Source organism: Typopeltis vanoorti, chromosome 17 (assembly GCF_054136105.1).
Source record: "Typopeltis vanoorti isolate ZY-2024b chromosome 17, IOZ_Tvanoo_1.0, whole genome shotgun sequence".
NCBI classification, from domain to species: Eukaryota; Metazoa; Arthropoda; class Arachnida; order Uropygi; family Thelyphonidae; genus Typopeltis; species Typopeltis vanoorti.
In genome coordinates, this window is record NC_143565.1 from 27872703 (window position 1) to 27895086 (window position 22384).

At 33.1% G+C, this 22384-nt stretch overlaps 1 protein-coding gene across 1 annotated transcript in view; it reads right to left on the bottom strand.

Moving 5' to 3' along the window:
* Positions 1 to 22384, bottom strand: part of Prp8 (pre-mRNA processing factor 8) — a 411861-nt gene that overhangs the window by 312009 nt on the left and 77468 nt on the right. The window contains exon 7 of the mRNA XM_090407427.1: positions 10974 to 11099. Within this exon, the coding sequence (XP_090263553.1) occupies positions 10974 to 11099 (126 nt within the window). The remainder of the gene's footprint in view (positions 1 to 10973; positions 11100 to 22384) is intronic.

Genomic DNA, 22384 nt, shown 5'->3' on the forward strand with positions numbered 1-22384 from the left:
TGCTATTATTAGTGTTGTCTACTATATACATATATTAACATGTTAATATATGTATATAGTAGACAACAGTAATAACAGGACTCTAGCGTGGATGTATAATTTTTTATTTTTTCTTATTTTTTTATTTGTATTTATTTATTTATTTATTTTTTATTTTTTTTCGCCAGAGGTCAGGCCAACAATTGTTGTAGCGGTTGGTCAGGGTCTTTAACAAACCAGTTTGATTGTAGTATAGCTTGTTACCTGTGTATAGTTGTATGCTCCAGAAGATGACCTTGACATAAAGATCGAAATGTCGAATGTAGATTTTAGTTATATTAAACTAAAGTTTTTATTCAAACATGGTAGTTGTCTACATAATTTTCAAAAATGACATTTTCAATGATTCTGCCTATTTTCATTGTCTTTGTCTTTTTATTGCTGACCTTCATACCATATCTATTACAACAGCTATTCAATTTAGTCAGAGAATCTTGCAGACTTCTTGCAGATTTATTTAGAAGTATAACATCGTCCGCATAAAGCAAAGAGCTGACATTAACATCTCCAATTTTGATATCATGCTTAATACCACTTTCCTTCATAATGTGATTTATATAGATAATGAATAACAGAGGGGATAATGTACATCCTTGTCTCACACCAGATTTAACATTAAACCATCTTCCTGTACTTCCTTCAATTCCTACTGCTGACTTACAATTCAAATAAAGACTAAGTATTGCTTGATATAATGCCTCATTGACACCATATAACTGCAGCGTATTGAATTGAATAGCTTCTCTCTTGGCACCTTGTCATATGCCTTTTCCAAATTGACAAAACTTAAATACAGATCTTTGTTATATTCCCATGCTTTCTCGACTATTTGTCGTAAACTGAAGATCTGATCCTGACAGCCTTTATTTGGCCTGAATCCAGCTTGTTCTTCACCCAGCTTTTCTTCCACAATTCTTCTCAATCGTTTCTTAAGTATACTTGCATAGATCTTGCCAGGAACACTCAGTAGGGAAATACCTCTGTAATTCTCACATTAACTTTATTTCCTTTTTTACATATGGGTACTATGAGAGCTCTACTCCAATCATCGGGAATTCGTTCCTTTGTCCAGGCTTTCTGAACTATGCACTGCAGCCACTATAAGACTCTTATACCACCATACTTCAGCATTTCTGGTCGAATATCATCTACTCCTGCTGCCTTTCCACATTTCAAGCCTTTGATGGCTTTTTCTACTTCAAGTATGGATATGTATTCCTGACTGCATGCCTGGTCAGTGTTTTTTACCACTGTGCTGTCATCACTGCTTGTTTCATTTAGCAGTTTTTCAAAGTAATTACTCCATACATCAAGGATATCTTTTTCTCCCGTTTTCATGTCATCTTCATCATCTCTAACTCCTTTTACAGCACTCTTTCCTCCATTCCTAAGCTTCTTCAAAATATTCTGGAGCTAGCTCCAGAATATTTTGAAGAAGCTAGTTTTACACAGTGTTTAGCATTCTTGCATTTCTCTCTATATTCTCTAAGAGCACAAGCTGACTTATTTGACAGGAACTTTTGATATGCTTTCTTCTTTTCCTTCACTGCCTTTTTAACTTCTTGTGTCCACCAGGGAGTTCTGATTTTTTTATCCTTACAGACAACCTCACCAAGACTAAATAGTGATCACTTCCAATTTCAAATCCTCTGTACACTCTGGTGTCCTGCACCAGGGAGAAAACATCACTATCAACAATAACATAGTCAATGAGACTTTTCTTATTCCTAGCCTCTTCTCTCCATGTGAATTTGTGCACATTTTTATGTTGGAACATGGTGTTAGTAATAACCAGTCCATGTCCTGAGCAGAAATCCAACAGATATTTGCCATTATTATTAGCTTTGCTCTTTTCTCCAAATTTTCCTAAAATGTTTTTGTATGTCTCACAATCATTTCCTACTCTGCTATTTAGATCCCTAACAAGAACCAACTTTTCCTTTTTTCATTGTGTCAGTTGGTTTTTCTAAAGCCTCAAAAAATTCCTCCACTTCTACCTTAGTAGAACCCTCTGTGGGACCACAGGCACAAATATGTCTCATTGTCCAGTTCCCCATTCTCATATTTGCCCACATTACTCTACTTGAGACTGACTGCCATTCAAGAAGATTAGCCTCGTATTTTGTGTTGAATACTATGGCTACTCCTTCTCCTTGATTGTCATTGCCTGAATACAACATGACAAATTTTTAATGAAGTTGACAAGTTAAATAAAGATGTGCTTGATGGTAGGAAAAAGATCTGGAGGAAGACCAAGATCTAGATGGCTGATGCATTAGGAGTACCTTAGAAGACAGATATATAAGATATGACAATACTGGAGTCCTTGACAAATAAGACCAATTTAGAGAAAAACTGTTCATAGCAACTTAATAAAATCAGTGATGTATCCACTCATCAAGATATACAAATATAGAGCTTACGTCCGAATATTTGTCTACTTCTCCCCTTTGTCTCATGGAATATCCAGCAGAGTATTCATACAAGATCTGTTGACATATCTTACTGAATGCAATTTCTTTTCTACATACTCAAGTCAAAACACAGCAGTAACAACTGCAGGGCTTCCAGTATCTAGCAATGTGTAGAACTTAATCATTTTAATAATAACAGTTGTCAGGGTCATTAAAAATATTAAAATTGTTTCAATAATCAATGGAACTTATAAAATCAATTTTTTTACACTTAGAAAGGACAAAAATCATGAGCATGTTGGTAAGATTAGCGTCCTGTGACATCTCATACCACAAGCTAATACGCTCTCACCATCAGTCTTTCACACGACTCTTTACACACTAATGCAACTTTCCATTAGTGTGTCCAATACCCACCAGTCATATGATACAATTTAGAGTAAAAAAAAATATCTTCAGTTAAATACATCTTTATTAAATACATCATTTTATAATTTCATTAATTTTTCTAAACTACATGAATTTCAATTAATGAACATAAAGGGATACTTGATTTATCTGCATAGAAATAACCAAAAACAAACTTTATATATTTAAATATTCTTTTTAACACACATATATATAAGATCTGACAATAATGGAGTCTTGACAGATAAGATCAATTTGGAGAAAAATTGTTCGTAGGAACTTAATAAAAATATTGTACTTTGCTTTCTACTGTGTAAAGTAGTAAAAGGCATAAACGATACTCGAAATTTTGTTTTCCATGACAATTCAGATGCCTCATTGCATCCCTAACTATGTGTGGGGGAAGTAACCTATACAACAACTACTGAATGAAGCATGCAAATACTGTAATCCCCTCCCCATATAACTATGTGAAGTAAACTCAAATTAGACTTCTTTCATTACTTGTTGAATAAGTTCTAGAGCTGTCTGTTCTTCATTCTATATCACCATATACATGACATAGGCCTACATCTGATGTAGCTATTTCCTTATGAACTTGTGAAAGTCTAAAATTCAAACTGATGCTTGTCTTAATTTTCTTGACATCTGAGATGCCTGCCTATATCTCATATAGCAGTAACATGCAATCCAGCAAGTTACTGTTGCTGGATTGCATGTTAGTTTCTAAGAATGCCTGCTGTTGATATGTCCAAATAGCGAGGTAGTGTTCCGTTTCTTAAATTCTACATCTATGTTATGCTGATTTGCTCTGTTCAGTCTATCCTAGTATCTTGCAAGAGCACAGGATGCTGTATACTCTGGGAGATTTCAATAGATTGTACTGAATAATAAACGACCTCTTGTATCTTTATGCTGATAATGTACTTCTCTCTTCTGGACAGTCTAACACACAATCTATGTCTTTTTTTTTTTTTTTTAACTCAAAAAGAGAACTGCCAGTGTTTGAGAAACATTCCATAGATATGGAATACCTCTCACTAAATGCTGGCAATTAATTTGTAAACTCTTTGTCTTATCTTCTGGTTTATGAGGAAAGAGTTAAGATAATCTTACTCCTAATGTTTTTAATGATACAAATGGTTTTTGCTAGCTACTAGTTGCCAAACAGATGACCCAAGACCAAGTACAAAAACATACAAATAAGAATCTATGGAAAAGCTATCCACACAAATTATTATCTGGATGCCCAAGTATGCTGCTATAAACTTTTATGGATTACTCTATGTTCGTGAATAAATCAACAGTTAATCAAAAAAGAACAGGCACAGTTCTCCTCTTATAGCATTTTTCATCAGAAAAAAAATTCCAGTATTCATTTCCGTTGGGTGAAGGGGGAGGAAATATACAGTTGATGCACTTAGGTCTTTAAGAGAAGTGCCTACAAGGAATGAGCAAATTTGTCTACATAACATTTCTTTTTATACATAAAGCAGTAAGTAACTGTTAAGTACACCTATCAGATGCATCTCACAGGTATATTCAATAAAGTGGATTCCATAAGATGCAAAGGCAGTGTAGATTCAAGCAGACATGACTATCCAGCATTTACCTTGGATTAGGCAGTATATATTCCTGTTGCAAACAGCTCATTCCATCTTATCCCTAAATGGGATGACATCTTTTGAAGTGAATAGACAAATGAAGTAACCACTCTTGAACATTATGCTTTGTGATATGGTGTATTATTCTTCTGGAGTGTGTGTGTGTGTGTGTGTGTGTGTGTGTGTGTGTGTGTGTGTGTGTGTGTGTGTGTGTGTGTGTGTGTGTGTGTGTAACTATCTGTTATATTAACTCGAAATTGGGATATGTTCATATCTTTATATACTGACTTAGATCCGAGAGTTAGAACAAACAATTAAATTAATTCACAACGCAACATGTTTTGTTGTAGGCCGACTTCTTCAGACGTTAAGAAACACAGAAAGCAAATAAAAAACGCTATAAAGAAACATTGTGTCATTGAAATTCGACTATTATAAACTTCAGTTAACTTTGAACTGGAGCTACAGTCCATGTTAAAGTTCTATTGTTAGGCATCTGTGTGCGTATGACTTCACGAGTGCGCCAATATCTGATAGCAGAGTTGAATGAGTCCTGTAAATTGTAACTAAAGTTCCTGTTTATATGATGCGGGTCCATAACAATTTCCTTAGACTCGACTATGCGTGTTCTACCTCATTGGCATAAATGAAGGTTTGAAGTTGTTGTCCAGTTTATCATGTTGGCGGCCTTCATTATTTGTGTTTACTGAAAACAGGACATGGCTTGATAGGGCACTTGCTATAGTTCTTTTGTAGGCAATGTCTCTCTGTTGTCCTTTGGGACGTAGGAGGATGGATTTCTCAGTCTGCCCATAGTATGGCTTACCGCAGTCACACATAATTTTGAACACGCCTGGGAACTGTAGATGGTTGTGAGCTAACTAGTGTTCTTTTAATTGATCTTAATTTGGGAAGAGTAGAGAAGCATGTTTTTATGTTAAACTTTCTTAAAATTCTTTGTAGTTTCTTGGATAGTGAGCTGATGTATGGTAAAAAGATAACCTTTGGAGTTGTCCTGTATAAGCATCTATACCACCGCCATCAAAACAACTCAGAAACGCAGGACAACTCCAAAGGTTATATCTCCTTACCATACATCAGCTTGCTCTCCAAGAAACTACAAAGAATTTTAAGAAACTTTAACATAAAAACGTGCTTCTCTACTCTTCCCAAATTAAGATCATTATAAGCAAACACAAACCAGCTCACAACCATCTACAGTTCCCAGGAGTGTACATAATTAGGTGCGACTGTGGTAAGCCATACTATGGCCAGACTGAGAAATCCATCTTCCTACATCTCAAAGAACACCAGAGAGACATTGCCTACAAAAGAACTACAGCAAGTACCCTATCACCCTATGTCCTGTTTTCAGTAACACAAATAATGAAGGCTGCCAACAGGAGATAAACTGGACAAAAACTTCAAACCTTCATATATGCCACGACGAGGTAGAACATCACACAGTCAAGTCTAAAGAAATTGTTATGGATCCTCATCATATAAACAGTAACCTTAGTTACAATTTACCGGACTCATTCAACTCTGCTATCAGATATTGGCGCACTCGTGAAGTCACACGCACACAGATGCCTATCAATAGAACTTTAACACGGACTGTAGCTCCAATTCAAAGTTAACTGAAGTTTATAATAGTCGAATTTCAATGACACAATGTTTCTTTATAGTGTTTTTTATTTGCTTTTTGTGTTTCTTAACGCCTGAAGAAGTCAGCCTTCCAACGAAAAACATGTTGTGTTGTGAATAAATTTAACTGTTTGTTCCAACTCTCGGATCTAAGTCAGTATATAAAAATATGAATATATATATAGTTCGCCCACCGATTTGAGGTCCCTCGACACTTCTGTGCATGTCAGAAAAAGGAGAATTCATTCCGATAATAGGGTAAATCAGTCTGTCTTCTGGGATGTAATAATAAACAAACTGAGTTTGTTTATTATTACAGGTTGGAAAATTTAGCTTTTCTTTTACGAACATTGCTGTTTTTAAAGTGTAACTATTTTGTTTGTATAACAGTTGGAAAAATGTACGTAGAGTGTTAATACGTGCAAATACTGCGTTCTACATAAAACAATGTCACTTCACTCCATGATAAGTTTCCTTTTATTCTGTGACTTTTTAAAACAAAATCCGATTTCATGAAGTATTTTCCTTAAAGTTTCTCTTTTCCAAGGAAAATTAATTTTTTCTTTAAGCACAGGAATCAATTTCGGAACAGTTGGCACTCTTTTCTCGACTACGTAAAATTCGTGAATAGTTCTTCTTATAATAACATCTACATCAAAATCATTCAAAGTTACGGTTTCGATGGTTTTCTTTCTCTGGCGCTTTTTTTTTTTTTTTAGGAGATTTAAATTTTGGCTTACCTTCACCTTTTGATTACCTACGAATTCTTTTAACAGTCACCCCCGATACGCCCGCACTTGCACGTTTTATGACTTGAGAAAGGGGAACAAGAAGACGGCCTTCTGACGATTCTTTTTCGCAGAATGTCAGCACATTATTCAATATTCTTTTGCAAGAGCTACTGAAACGTGTAACAATAGAACTTGTGGACTGTACTGGATCCATCATACAAATTAATAATAAAAAAATAATGCAAAAAGAGAACAACAAAAATCAAGCTAGTACTAGTACAGCGACAGACAAGAAAGCACGTGATTTCGCATGTTGGCGACCAATTCATACATCTTTCATTTCTTTCTCCCCTTCAGCATGAATCGACTATTCTTGGCACCAAGCCAAGAAGGGATCTAGAAATGGTGCACGAACTATATATATATATTTCCATCTTGTATACATTCTTATGATGAATATACTGTGAACTCGAGTTATACCTGGTTATTCCAGTGTGTTATACATGTGCCAAGAAAACATTTTCCACCTAATCCCACCACCTACAATGTTGTCAGCTGGCATGGTGGACCATTAATACATATAGTTGTCATTAAACTGCTTGTGCCTTTCTCTATTTTTTTTTCCACTCCTTAAATGTCAATTGTTAATGATGCTGCGCTCACTGCATTCATAGCTGCTTACACAGGAATGGAACTTGGTGAGATCATCTGCTGCTATATATACTGAACAGAATCAGACACATTGAGAGGTTAGATATGTTTCTTAGCAGATTGTTGTATTTATCCATTTAATTGACTAAGTTGTGTTAACTTTTCATCAACTTTTTTAAATAACATGTCTCTAGCCAGAGCACTTCTGATTCTTCTAGTTGTAGGACTATTTTTTGTATTCTAGATAGATATTACTATGTGACACCTCAAAAGGAAGTAGTTTCCATGATCTTACCAATGCTGCTGGCAATGAATGTCAGCATGCTCAAGTCACTTAAGTCATGGTATTAGTAATTATTGCATTGAATTGTACATGTACACACAGAAAAACAAACAAAATCATTACTGTCTCTCTTTATATAGCCTAGAACTGTGAAGGGACACTTATCTCTGATAGAATGGTGGATTTCATAAATGAGATGAATATAACTGACCACTCAGCTTATTACAATGTCATACTTTGTAAAAGTTCAAAAATATATGCATAAATTGTTTCCTTTAAAGCACAGTTTGCATCCCACTTCTTTCTTAAACTATCTTGACTTATTGCTCTTTACACCTATAAGGTGCATGAGGCGATGAGTTTAGTGTGCCCTCCTCTTCGGTCCAGTGATGCTTCTCTTGCTTTTCCCCAGCTCACCCATCCTAGTTTGTTTCGTTCTTGGATTACCATCCGCCGCCATGTCATTTTGGGTCTTTCCCTCTTCCTTTTACCATCAGGCATCTATATCAATGCTATTTTTGTGTGTTCTGATGATGGCATTCTCAATACATGGCCTATCCATGTCGATCTGTGTTTCTTTAACTCTATTAATGGATTTGGTTTTGTTGTAAATTTCAAGATTTGAGATTTTATTTGGCCAGTAAATTTTGAGAATTCTGCAAAGACATTTTATTTGGAAGGCATCTATTTTATTTTCTTGTTGTTTGGTTAATTTCCATGATTCACTTCCATAAAATAATACAGATTTAACAGTTGAGTTAAAAATTTGCACCTTTAAGTTTGTTTTTATATTGGATGATTTCCAAATTTTCTGTAAAGTTTTAAATGCGTAGCAAGATTTTTTTATTCTTATTGCAATGTCTTCGATGTTGACAGTTGCTCTGAGGTAATTAAAAGTGTTTGTCACTTCTACTTGATTTATAAAGATTGGGTCATTCTTTTCACTGTTGATTTTTAATATTTTGGTTTTCTTCTCATTGATGCCTATTTGTTTAGCAGTTTCCTCTAACTTTGCCTGTTTTAATTTTCACGTCTTCAAATCTAGACGATAGTAGTACAATGTCGTCAGCACACCAAATCTTCTAATGTGGTGTCAATGTTCCATCTTATTCCAGTTTTCAGATTTTTCAGAGTATGCTGCATTATCCAACCTATGACAATGATGAAAAGTGTTCCACAACCTTGCTTAACACCAGTTTTGATGTAAAAACTTTTGGAAGCTGTTCCATTTAATAGAATTTGTCCTTTACTTCCATCATACAAATATTTTATAATATTTATTATTTTGTCAGGAAATCCATAAATTTTCAGGATTTTCCATAGACATTCTCTGTCTATGCGCTCGAAAGCTTTGGCAAAATCAACAAAACTGAGATACATAGTTGAATTTACTTCGACACTCTGTTCAATTATGTTTCTGTTTCTATGAATAAAAATTTGATTCATTGTGCTTCTTCCATTTCTAAAGATGTGTTTCTTTAGAAATGGAAAAAAATGATACTATTTCCTGCTTTATGCGAGTGATTAATCAGTTAACTCGATTTTTTTACGTTGCACGAAATTTTTTGTCGCCAATCTGCAGCGAGCAGAAAAGCTGGAACTCATTAATAGACCTTAAAGTGGCGCTAGTGAGACATAGGATATAGTGAGTCTACAGTTCAGACTATATTAAATAAGAGCAAAGAATATAAAGAACAAGGAAAAGTTGCTACTGCTTCTTTAAGCATGCAGATCACCAAAAAAAGAAGTCATTTAATGATCAAGATGTATCTTCTATCACTCTGGATTGTGGATTATAACCAAAAAATAATACCTCTCAGTACAGAGAATATTCAGGCAAAAGCTCTCAATATTTTTACCTCACTAAAAGAGACCAAATTTTCAAGAGGAATGTGAAAGCTTTACTTAGAGTTAGGATGGTTTGACCGTTTTAAAAATCGAACTGGACTGTAAAAATAACTGGGGAATCAGCTAGTGCTGATTCTGCGGCCAAGTTTCCCAAAGAATTGCAAGGCATAATTCAGGAGGGTGATTATGATGATTGACAAATATTCAACATTGACAAAACTGGTCTCTTTTGGAAGCATATGCCAACAAAAACTTTCCTAGCTAAAACTGAAGCATCTCAACCAGGATACAAAGTATCTAAAGATTGTCTTATGCTTTTATTAGGAGGCAATGCAGAAGGCAATTTTAAACTCAAGCCTATGTTAGTTTATTGTGCGCAAAGTCTAAGATCTAACATTATTGAAGAAATCGGCACAATTGGAAAAGAACTTGGATTTAACGAACTGGATAATGAAGTTGTGAGAAACTTGCTCGATTCCCATTCAGAACAGTTAAGCGAGAATGATCTCCAACTAGAAGAACAGCAAGCATATGAAGAAGATAAGAAGTACAAACAAGAATAGAGTGTTACGACTAAGAAGCTAACTGCAAAAGAACTTGAGCTAGTTTTCAATCACATTGAGCATGCTAATGAAATTTCGTTTGATGCTGATCCCGATATGGAATGAGCTTTGAAGTCTGTCGAAATCTTGATAAAGTGATCGGCAGCTATTACAAATTGCACGACAAGATGAAGAGCACGATTCAAACATCTTTACTTAATTTTTTTGTAAAAAAAGTAGCTTAATCAAATGTTTAGACATTAAGTAAAAATTTAAGCAACTGATTTTTATTAAATTTGATGATTTTATCCTCTAATATAGCTTATACTGTAATTTTTTCTCAAATTTACCATAACTGATGGATGAATTATAATTATTCCTATTGTTTACCGTATTTGCTTAACATGATTTCACTTAGCACACACACATTTATTGATGGATTAATCAATTGTCTTAAGCAAAAATTTCCTGTACCCTCTTTTGAAACACCCCTGTATTATCATTGCCACATGCATTTTCACATTTCCTCCACTTTTTGTTCTTTATTTAATTTTTCAACACTGGTTATTCACATGTAATATTTAAATCTATATTTATAGGAGGTTTTTCCTTTGTTGAACATCTTGTTATGTCAATTATATTGTTTTCTACAAAATACCTTACCAATACTAATAATATCGATGAAAGTTAACAATGGACACATTATACTTGGTAATATCACAAATGGAATTTTTAGCAAGCATTTTTAATGAACCTAAAACGAAGAAAGATAAAAATAAAAATGAAGAAAGAAAATGCTTACATACCATGACAAATGCACATATTGTGGTATATTATTATACAGATAAGGAAATGCTATCCTATACTCTGTTCGAATAGGTTGGCGAATGATAATTTTGTTAATATCATTAAATTCATTCCAGTCTTCATCACTGTAAGGAATAAAAATGTACAAATTAAAAGAACTATTCAATTTCATTTAATAAAACATTTAAATCATTAAAATGTTAAAATAAAGTCAGCTAATAACTACTTCATAGTTCTGTTACCAAAGGACCTTATTTGTAAATCTTGTGTGATTCTATGGAAATGGCATCTGTGGTGCTAAGTTCTCCTAGTCACAGGCAATAGGAACTTTTTCTAAGCCTTTCTTCAACTGGTTCCCAAGTTAGCTGATCTGAAACATATAAGTTGGGTTTTTTGTCCTGAAACTCAAGAAAATTGACTCTAGAACATACTCTATTTCAGAGAATAATATACTGCATTGTCAAATGTCAGCTTCAGTTCATTCGATCTTTGCATGTTTAGCTGCATTGATGATGATTGTAGGAGAGAGAGAGAGAATCAAAACTAAAGTTTAACATTTAAACTCACCAACTGTATATAAAATTATCACAAATTACTGAAGTAATAATAAGAAATGGATATGCACACTTTTCTTCAAAAAGAGTTTGTATCTTCTTCCATTTCTCAAAAGCAACTTTTTATTATTTTATTGAAGTATCTTCAGATGTAGAATTTATGTCACACAAGTTCATAATGCTAGCTATGTGCAGTGCAACCTCAACATTGCAGGTTTAAGATGGGCAGAGGAGAAAACTACTGATTTTTAATGATTGCTTTTGTCTTTCTGTTGTTATTCTGGTAAATAATATAGGAGGAAATAAACATTAAATTGAAATAATGCTGGGAATTCATATGTACTTACACAAATAGATACACACTATATAAAACACCACTATAATCAATCACCAAAAAATACTTTCTTAAGTCCCACAAAACTAATGATATTTTAAGCTAACTATTTCAAATAATAAAAGCTTGAAATCTTCACATATTCCCAATTGACAAAGAAAATGATGATAAATCATACATTGATAACAGAACACAAAGGAAAATTCTGGAAAATTACAGGAACAAAATCATGGAAAGTTTATTGATTGGTAGAGCCTCTACTACTAATGGCTCATGCAAAAAGTTAGGCAAGTTTGTACGCAGTTAGTAGTTGGAAGGGGATCGATCGTTCAATGCTGTTGGCACACTCTCCCTCGATGAGTCTTTGGACTCCCTGGAGGTGTTATATAATAATAATAATAATAATAATAATAATGGAAAACAGAACAAAAGAAGAAATTATGAGAAACAGAATGAAGATGCTCATAGAGGAGAAAAAACAATGAACACTGCAAGAATAAAACAAAAGAAATCATTCAAAAGAGAATGAAGAAAATGATGGAAATTGTACACTAACTGCAAAACACAAGATTGTCTGAAACCATAAAAAGAACACAAAATGACATGAGAAAGTACAAATAACAATGGGAGACATAAAAAATAACTAATAGAGTTATAAAACATAAAAATGAAAATCCAGAATTAATGTTTACATTTTTGAAATGTTCACATTACTATAAATTAATGTCAATTACCTTAAATTTTCATATGAACTATATATATGCAGACTCAACCATTAAAATAAAAAAAGATCATTCTTGTTTTATTTCTTGAATTTTTTTGTGTATTATTTTCTACAATTTTCATGTTTCCCATGATCTCCTTTGTTTCACATTTTGCGAATTCTTTTGTTTTATTATCATAATTTCTCTTATTTCTTGCAGTTTTCTTTGTTCTCTTTCCTACCATTTCCTTTGCTTCATGGGAATAGAGTAGTATGATCAGTATTTTTTCCATAAATTCACTATAGCAAACCTTGAGCTATCGTAAACATTTCACTAGAATATTTAAATATTTCACTAGATGCACAAACTGTTTTATGTAATACACATTTCAAAAGCCTTTTTTTAAATTACTTGAAACATAACATTACATTTGACATTTCTATACTTAAAACATTCAGAAACAAGGAAAACAGATTTGCTATACATATTGAAAAAAAATGTAGAAATGTTCTTTCTCAACAATGAAGAAACATGATATACAATAAAGCAACATCCCATCTTCAAATGCAATATGTGAGATAACATGGAGTAAGTATGATAAAATAATGATTAACAGTAGTCTAGATGCATGCATGCATATCTATCCATATATAGAATATGCAAAACTGAGCTGAAAATTAAATTCCAAATGAAATTATCATTCTTACTTTCCAAACATACTATTGAGTGTGTTGCCAGGGTACTATCATACCTTGGCAACACAATCGGAATTTTTTCTCTCTCATTCTTTCACTTCACTACACTTGCAAATCACGTACTACCTCATTCACACTTTCTCACATACCATTTGTTCCAACCAGCACAGTCAACCGCTCTGCATTTCCTCTCCTCTTCAGTCTCAGTAACTCTTCCTATTGTTGGTCCTCTCAGACACACTTTTGACACCTACTCTGTTTTCTCATCTTTCACCACAGAGCCCCCCCACATACAGCACTACACTACTGTCATCATTTCATTTCAATCATTCATCTGACTCATCTACCATTGGCACCCTCCAACTGCACATCTCAATTAATTCCTCAACCTTATCAATTCTTTTCTGATATCCTCACTTGTGTTCATATCTTTTGTGCTATCTTCTTTGCCATTCTTCATTTGGTTCTTCTACTATCCCTCCATCTTTAACATCTTCCTATGTCTTACTACACTCTACAAGTGTCATTCGCCATATTTGTACTACTCCAATCTTTCACTATGCTCATATTGTTAAATCATTGATACCATCATCGATTGCTTCTTTCAGCAGATCACTCAATCACTTTTTCTTAACTTTCTTAGTACTAATTCACTGATCCTTTTATAGCATCACTCTTCAATATCAGATGAGCACTCATTCTTCATGTTGCATTCTCACTACTATCATGCTCAGTCACCAATACATAACTTCCCATCAACTCTGTATGCATGTCAAACTTCACACACTCTCCTTCTATCTGCCTTAAAAATCCATAATTTATCAAAATTATCAAATGAATACAACGTAGCACACTTCACATTTCACAAAATATTTAATATCAAAATTTAGCACATGTATAGACAAAGCTGTCACCATCTTGCTTTCAAAATGCCAGTGAGTATAATTCACAAGTTAAAAGATTTTATAAACAAACTCAAACAAACATAGTTACACATTGCAAATATACAACTTCTACAGAAACTTTCATAAATGACATGAAGCAAAATAAAGCATTTAATATATGACTTATTTATAACACCTAAACACAAAAATATCCAATTAATTAGTTAAAGAAACAGCTGAATCCACAGCCTTCTTTTAGAAGCCTACCCAAAAACTGCTACCTGACAGAATATTCGTAAATACAGAAAAGCGTACTGTAAAAGGTATCAGAGATTTAAAATAAGTCCATCAGGACATATTTTAAATGACAGTGCAGTCATTCAACATTACAAAAGATATTTTACAAATAAGCAGATCATAATTATGAGCTGCAGAAATCAATGAAATATGAAAACAATGAATTTAAAATTTAAAAGGAAAAGAAGGAGTAGCCATAGTATTCAACACAAAATACGAGGCTAATCTTCTTGAATGGCAGGCAGTCTCAAGTAGAGTAATGTGGGCAAATATGAGAATGGGGAACTGGACAATGAGACTTATTTGTGCCTATGGTCCCACAGAAGGTTCTACTAAGGTAGAAGTGGAGGAATTTTTTGAGGCTTTAGAAAAAGCAACTGACACAATGAAAAAGGAAAAGTTGGTCCTTATTGGGAATCTAAATAGTAGAGTAGGAAATGATTGTGAGACATACAAAAATATTTTGGGAAAATTTGGAGAAAAGAGCAAAGCTAATAATAATGGCAAATATCTGTTGGATTTCTGCTCAGGACATGGACTGGTTATTACTAACACCATGTTCCAACATAAAAATGTGCACAAATTCACATGGAGAGAAGAGGCTAGGAATAAGAAAAGTCTCATTGACTATGTTATTGTTGATAGTGATGTTTTCTCCCTGGTGCAGGACACCAGAGTGTACAGAGGATTTGAAATTGGAAGTGATCACTATTTAGTCTTGAGCAGGATAAAATTGAATTTCATATTGAAAAGAATAACATGTAAGAAAGTTTTAAAGCGAATAAAAGTTGAGCAGCTCTCAGATGTGAACTGTAGACTAAAATACACAAAGATTATTGAAAAGAAAATGAAAGAGTTTGAGAACAGGAATCAAACCTTGGAGATTCAGTGGCAAACTCTGAAGGAAACATTGATTGATTCTGCCAGAGAGGCATGTGGTGAGGTTGTGTGCAAGGATAAAAAAATCAGAACTCCCTGGTGGACACAGGAAGTTAAAGAGGCAGTGAAGGAAAAGAAGAAAGCATATCAAAAGTTCCTGGCAAATAAGTCAGCTTTTACTCTTACAGAATACAGAGACAAATGTAAGAAAGCTAAACAGTGTGTAAAACTAGCTAAACAAAAGTCATGGGAGGACTTTGGCAAGAATATAGAAAATAAATATCAAGAAGGTGGCAAAATATTCTGGAGGTTGTTGAAGAAGCTTAGGAATGGAGGAAAGAGTGCTGTAAAAGGAATTAGAGATGATAAAGGTGAAATGAAAACAGGAGAAAAAGATATCCTTGAAGTATGGAGTAATTACTTTGAAAAACTGCTAAATGAAACAAGCAGTGATAAAAAACACTGACCAGGCATGCAGTCAGGAATACATATCCATACTTGAAGTAGAAAAAGCCATCGAAGGTTTGAAATGTGGAAAGGCAGCAGGAGTAGATGATATTCGACCAGAAATGCTGAAGTATGGTGGTATAAGAGTCTTACAGTGGCTGCACTGCATAGTTCAGAAAGCCTGGACAGAGGGACGAATTCCCGATGATTGGAGTAGAGCTCTCATAGTACCCATATATAAAAAGGGAAATAAAACTGAATGTGAGAATTACAGAGGTATTTCCCTACTGAGTGTTCCTGGCAAGATCTATGCAAGTATACTTGAGAAACGGTTGAGAGGAATTGCGGAAGAAAAGCTTGGTGAAGAACAAGCTGGATTCAGGCCAAATAGAGGCTGTCAGGATCAGATCTTCACTTTACGACAAATAGTCGAGAAAGCATGGGAATATAACAAAGATCTGTATTTAAGTTTTGTCGATTTGGAAAAGGCATATGACAAGGTGCCAAGAGAGAAGCTATTCAATACACTGCAGTTATATGGTGTCAATGGGGCATTATATCAAGCAATACTTAGTCTTTATTTGAGTTGTGAGTCAGCAGTTAGAATTGAAGGAAGTACAGGAAGATGGTTTAATGTTAAATCTGGTGTGAGACAAGGATGTACGTTATCCCCTCTGTTATTCATTATATATATGGATCACATTATGAAGGAATGTGGCATTAAACCTGATATCAAAATTGGAGATGTTAATGTCAGTTCTTTGCTTTATGCGGATGATGTTATACTTCTAAATAAATCCGCTACAAGTCTGCAAGATTCTCTGACTAAATTGAATAGCTGTTGTAATAGATATGGTATGAAGGTCAGCAATAAAAAGACAAAGACAATGAAAATAGGCAGAATCATTGAAAATGTCAACTGTGTTGTGAATGAGAACCGGTGGAACAAGTAAAACATTTCAGCTACTTAGGCACAATTTTTACTGAAGATGGTAAACTAAATATAGAAATAGACAACAGAATCAGCAAAGCTGGTATGGTGGGAAGTCAATTGAATAAATTCATATGGAATAAGAAAGAAATTAGTCGGAACACTAAATTAGCTGTACACAAGACTGTGTTCAAACCAATTTTAACTTATGGATCTGAAAGCTGGGTCAGAAGTAAAACACTTGACCAAAGACTAGAGACCGCAGATATGAGAGTCCTGAGAAAGATTAGAGGCGTGAACAGATGGCATCAATGGCAATATCATATTAAAAATGAGGATATTAGGAAAGAACTTGACATTGTCAGCATCCAGGAATGCGTTAGCAGAGCTAATCTCAGATGGTATTGTAAAAATAATCATATTAAAAATTCTGAATATTTTTACGTATTAATTTTGCTTGTTAGTTTTTGTTTTCATACACGCAGTGTCTGCACTTGTGATGTGCTCGTTATGAAAATATTATATTAGAAATAACATGTAAAGAAGTAAAAATATTGAAGTACTTACTAATTGATTATTTGTATTATTTATAAGAAAGTTTGTTGTATTTTAAATGTTGAATTTTGTGTTTATGAAAGACTTTCTTCAGCGCTGGTGGATACAGCGAGTCAGCCATATTTTTACAATGCGTAGTTTCTGACGTTGTTGAAGTGCGCATGCTCCCGGAGTGAACTTGATGTTTGATTGACAGCTGACAAGAAAGCGTTGCGTATCCAAGTTACAGTGGTAAACAAGGGAGCGTTCGGAAAGTTTTTTAGAACACTGGCCGAGGAATATTCAAGTTGGGAGGAACTTGATTTTTTGTGTGCGGCAGTCAAAAGGAAATTTCATATTGTATTCCGAAAAAGGAATAGTGGAAATAATATGTTTCAAGAAGGAATAAGTACAGAAGAAAAAGGAAATCTTGAAACTAAGTTTTTATAAACTGGCCGAGGAATATTCAAGTTGGGAGGAACTTGATATTTTTTGTGTGCGGCAGTTAAAAGGAAATTTCATATTGTATTCCGAAAAAGGAATAGTGGAAATAATATGTTTCAAGAAGGAATAAGTAAAGAAAAGGGAAATCTTGAAACTAAGTTTTTATAAACTGGCCGAGGAATATTCAAGTTGGGAGGAACTTGATTTTTTGTGTGCGGCAGTTAAAGGAAATTTTATATTGTATTCCGAAAAGGGAATAGTGGAATTAATATGTTTCAAGAAGGAATAAGTAAAGAAGAAGGAAATCTTGAAACTAAGTTTTTATAAACTGGCCGAAGATATATTCAAGTAGGAAGGAACTTGAATTTTTTGTGTGCGGCAGTCAAAAGGAAATTTCATATTGTATTCCGAAAAAGGAATAGTGGAAATAATATGTTTCAAGAAGGAATAAGTACAGAAGAAAAAGGAAATCTTGAAACTAAGTTTTTATAAACTGGCCAAGATATATTCAAGTAGGAAGGAACTTGATTTTTGTTTTGTGTGAGGCAGTAAAAAAGAATTTTTAAAGGGATCTTGAAAAGAGCCTTAACAGGAAGAGAATAAGACTATGAACATTTTTTTTGTGATTGTAAAGAAAAAGTGTTTTGTCTTAAGAGTAAGTTTGTATTTTTTTAATAAGGCCTTGGATCCATATAATCTGTATTTGTAGTTATGTATTTTACTAGAAGTGTATATATATTGTTTTAAGTTTTATTAAATGTGTTTATTTTGTACTTGGTGTTGAGTCAATGATTAGCTGGATTCTGAAAAAGTGAGTTAAAGTCATTGCACCAATTGGAGTGAACTCTTTGTGCAAATATAATAACATATAGGGACACTCGGAGTCAAAAAATAAAAATAATTGTTAGTAAATGAAATATTATTTATAATACACATTATAAATAAAAAATGGCGCAGCCTATAAAGGATAAATCATTAAATATTAACAATGGCGCAGTCGCCTACAGGATAAATAAATTCATTAAATATTAACAATGGCGCAGTCGACGACAGGATAATTGGTTATGACTAAACTATTTTAGAATCCAAAAGGCAAATCTTGACTCAAATCAAAAAAAAAAAATGGCTACAGAAAATAGTAATATTAGTAGTAAAGTTCCTTCAGTTAATGATGAAGAATTTTTTAGGTTAATAAATCCAACCTTAGTAATACCTTCTTTCTCAGGTGATAGTAGTGAAAGCATAGAAACATTTTTTAGGTATGCAGAAAAAATTAAAGATTTAGGAAATTGGTCAGATTTTCACTTGTTAATTATACTTCGTAATAAATTGTTGGGAAAAGCCAAAACATTCTTAAACACATCTCCTTTACTAAGAGATACTGACAATTATGCAACCTTTAAAAGTTTGCTAATATCAGAATTTTCAAATGTAAGAGAATTAGGGCCTAACATTTGGAAGATTCAACAGTGTATCCAAGGTAATAAGGAATCTGTTTCTGAATATTATCATAGATTGTGGACCATTGCTCATGGATTTAATATTTCATCTGAAGAGAAATTCTCTTTAGAATGGTTGCTCTTTAATCAATTTAGGCTTGGCCTCAAGGATAATTTAAAAGAAACAGCGTATAAGAAAAAAGTTAGAAACCTTGAACAATGTTCTGAGCTTGTTAAAGAAAAGGAAGAAAGATTAAGAGATATTTTTCATTCCTCAAGCAATAAGCAAGTAAATTGTTTTCAGCATAATCAAACTCATTCTTCTAGCATTGTGGGTACTGATAAAATGAGAGAAGAAAAGCTTCAAAAGGGTAAAGCTGAAAATAAAAAGAAAAAGTCTAAGGAAACTTCTGTGAATTTTACTAAAGATATTCCAGAATCTGATTCCAGGGTAAAATTACATGATTTGGAAAAATATGAGGAACTGAAAACATTTCTGAGTGAAGAAATAGAAAGACAACAGAGACCCATAGTACAAGGACAGGAACTTCTGTTTAAGATGATGTCGGATTTATCAATATCCAAAAATCTTACAGATAATCAATCTTTTTCTTGTAAATCTGATAGCATTAACAGGAATAAAGCATCTCATAGGAGATACATTCCAAAATGTTTTAGATGTAATAAACAGGGTCATTTTGCTAAAGATTGTTATGTTAGAGATAGATCTTGTTTTCAAAATAAGAAATCGGAGAATAAAGGTAAATCTGGAATTAATTATTATTCCAATATTATACTGGCAAGGACAGAAATGTCAAACTATTCACTAAACATGGGTAAAGCCAAAGACAGCTATAACCATAAAAGAAAGTTTGATGTAGCATTAGCTCCTTATGCTAATGAAAGTAATCCTTTAACAGTATTACAAGGATTTATTGAAGATGTACCTTGTGATATCTTACTTGACACAGGTGCACACATTTCACTCATTTCTTATAGCTTATTTAACAAAATTAAATCTCTAATTCCAAATGATATTTCAGTTTTAAGCAATCCAATTAAGTTAAAAGGAATATTTGAATCTGAAATTTCAGCTTATAGGCAAATCAATGTCTTTATTTCAATTCCTTGCTTTCCATTAAAAGTTTCTCATTCATTAATTGTTCTTCCAGAATCTTCAAATCCAAATGTACAAATAATATTTGCAATTGATTTTCTGAAACGTCATGGGTTTGTGTGTAATTTTGTTGATAATACAGTATCATTGTGTGGAATAGAATGCTGTTTGGATAGGAAATCAGGTGACAGTGGAAAATTAGAGCAGTCTCCTGAAGTTTTTCTAGATATTAGTGATAGTGATCAAGTATTTAATATTGAAACTCTAAAGAATAAGGATCCTAGTATACAAATTTGGGAAAAGGATAAGATTATCCAAGCTCAAAAGGATGATCCCATACTAAAAACTATTTATGAGGCAGTATTGAAAGAGGAAACTCAACTAGATACATTTTTGAATCTGGATAACTTGTATTTAGATAAAGATGGGTTACTCTTATCTAGACAAATGGAAGATGGAAAGTTGAAGGTGAAAATATTGGCACCAACTGAAATGATTCCTTGGATTATGTATACTTTCCATGATTCTGACTTAGCAGGACACCAAGGGTTTTCTAGAACTTTGGAAAGAATAAAGGATCGTTACATCTGGAAAGGTATGAAGAGTGATATACTCACGTATGTCAAGTCATGCCATAAGTGCCAAATAAGATCCCCTTTTAGAGGAAAAGCTCCTTTACAACCATTTCCAATTCCAACTAGACCATTTCAAGCTGTTGCTATTGATGTAGTAGGTCCTCTACCAATTACTAAAAAAGGAAATAAGTATATTCTAGTAGTCATAGACATGCTAACTAGATTTCCTGAAGCAGTATCAATGAAAGACCAATCTGCAAAAACTATTGCAAGAAAGATTTTTAATATGATAGTTTGTAGATATGGAACTCCTCAGACCTTACTTTCAGATCAAGGAGCAAATTTCACATCTGAACTATTATTACAGTTATGTAAATTGCTTAATGTTAAGAAGATTTTTACAACACCTTATCATCCGCAATGTAATGGTATGTGTGAAAGATTAAATAGAAACATAAAGCAAATACTTTCAAAGTTGGCAAACACCAAAATGAATGATTGGGATACACATATCTCTCAAACATTATTTGCATGTAGGTCTGCTTTTCATTCTGCTATCAAGGAAAAACCATCTTTTGCATTATATGGTTTTGACCCAGTTTTTCCTAATGAACTTGTTTCAGTTATTCCAAATACAGGATACAGTGATATAAATGAATATTTAGAATTAGTAATAGATAAGTTTTCCACTACTCATAGACTAGTAGGTGAGATAAGTAAATTAAGTGCTCAGAAAACTAGACAATATATAAATCGTTTTAGAAAATATAAATCTTTTGTACCAGGTGATTTAGTATTGTTAGATGATAAATCTAGTATTAAAAGAGTTGGGAAATTAGGAAAGAAAGCCTTAGGTCCATTTAGAATTTTAGACAATTTTTCTCCTGTAAATTTCAGAATTCAAGATGTCAATAATCCTAGTAAAATTTTAAATGTACATTCTGATAGATTAAAAAGGTACTTTTTGGGAAATAAAAATTTAGTTACTTTAGGTGATAATATGAATAAAATATTGAAGGATGAATGTAGTTTTCCTGATACTAATTGTGAATCTTATTCAAAGTTAAATGATAGAAAAGGGAATAGATCTAATATTCATAATTCAAATATGCAGCGAAAGAAAAAATTAAACTTTGGTAAAGTGAACCAAAATACAAGAAATTTTAGAATTCCCAAGACACATGTTTCAGATGATGTACAATGTAGGAATAATGATAATCAAATTGATTCTAATATTGATGAAAGTATAGCGGAATTTCATAGGTTGATAAATATAGGATTAAATAAGAAGAGGGAAGTTAAAGATACCTCAAATTTAGTTAGTAAGGATAAGAAATCCCAGAAACTTTTAGAATCACAAAAACCTGTAGAAACTGATTCTGATAGTGATGATTCTATAGATTTAGGACATCATTCAAGTAGTTTAAATGAAGTGTTTGAAAGGTATAAAAATGAAATATTTAAGTATACTAATTTGGAAGAAGAAAGTTCAGAATTATCTCTAGTGTCAGATGATTCTGAAACTAGTGATTCAGAAGATATACATAATGATTAGATAATTAGATTAGAACTTAAA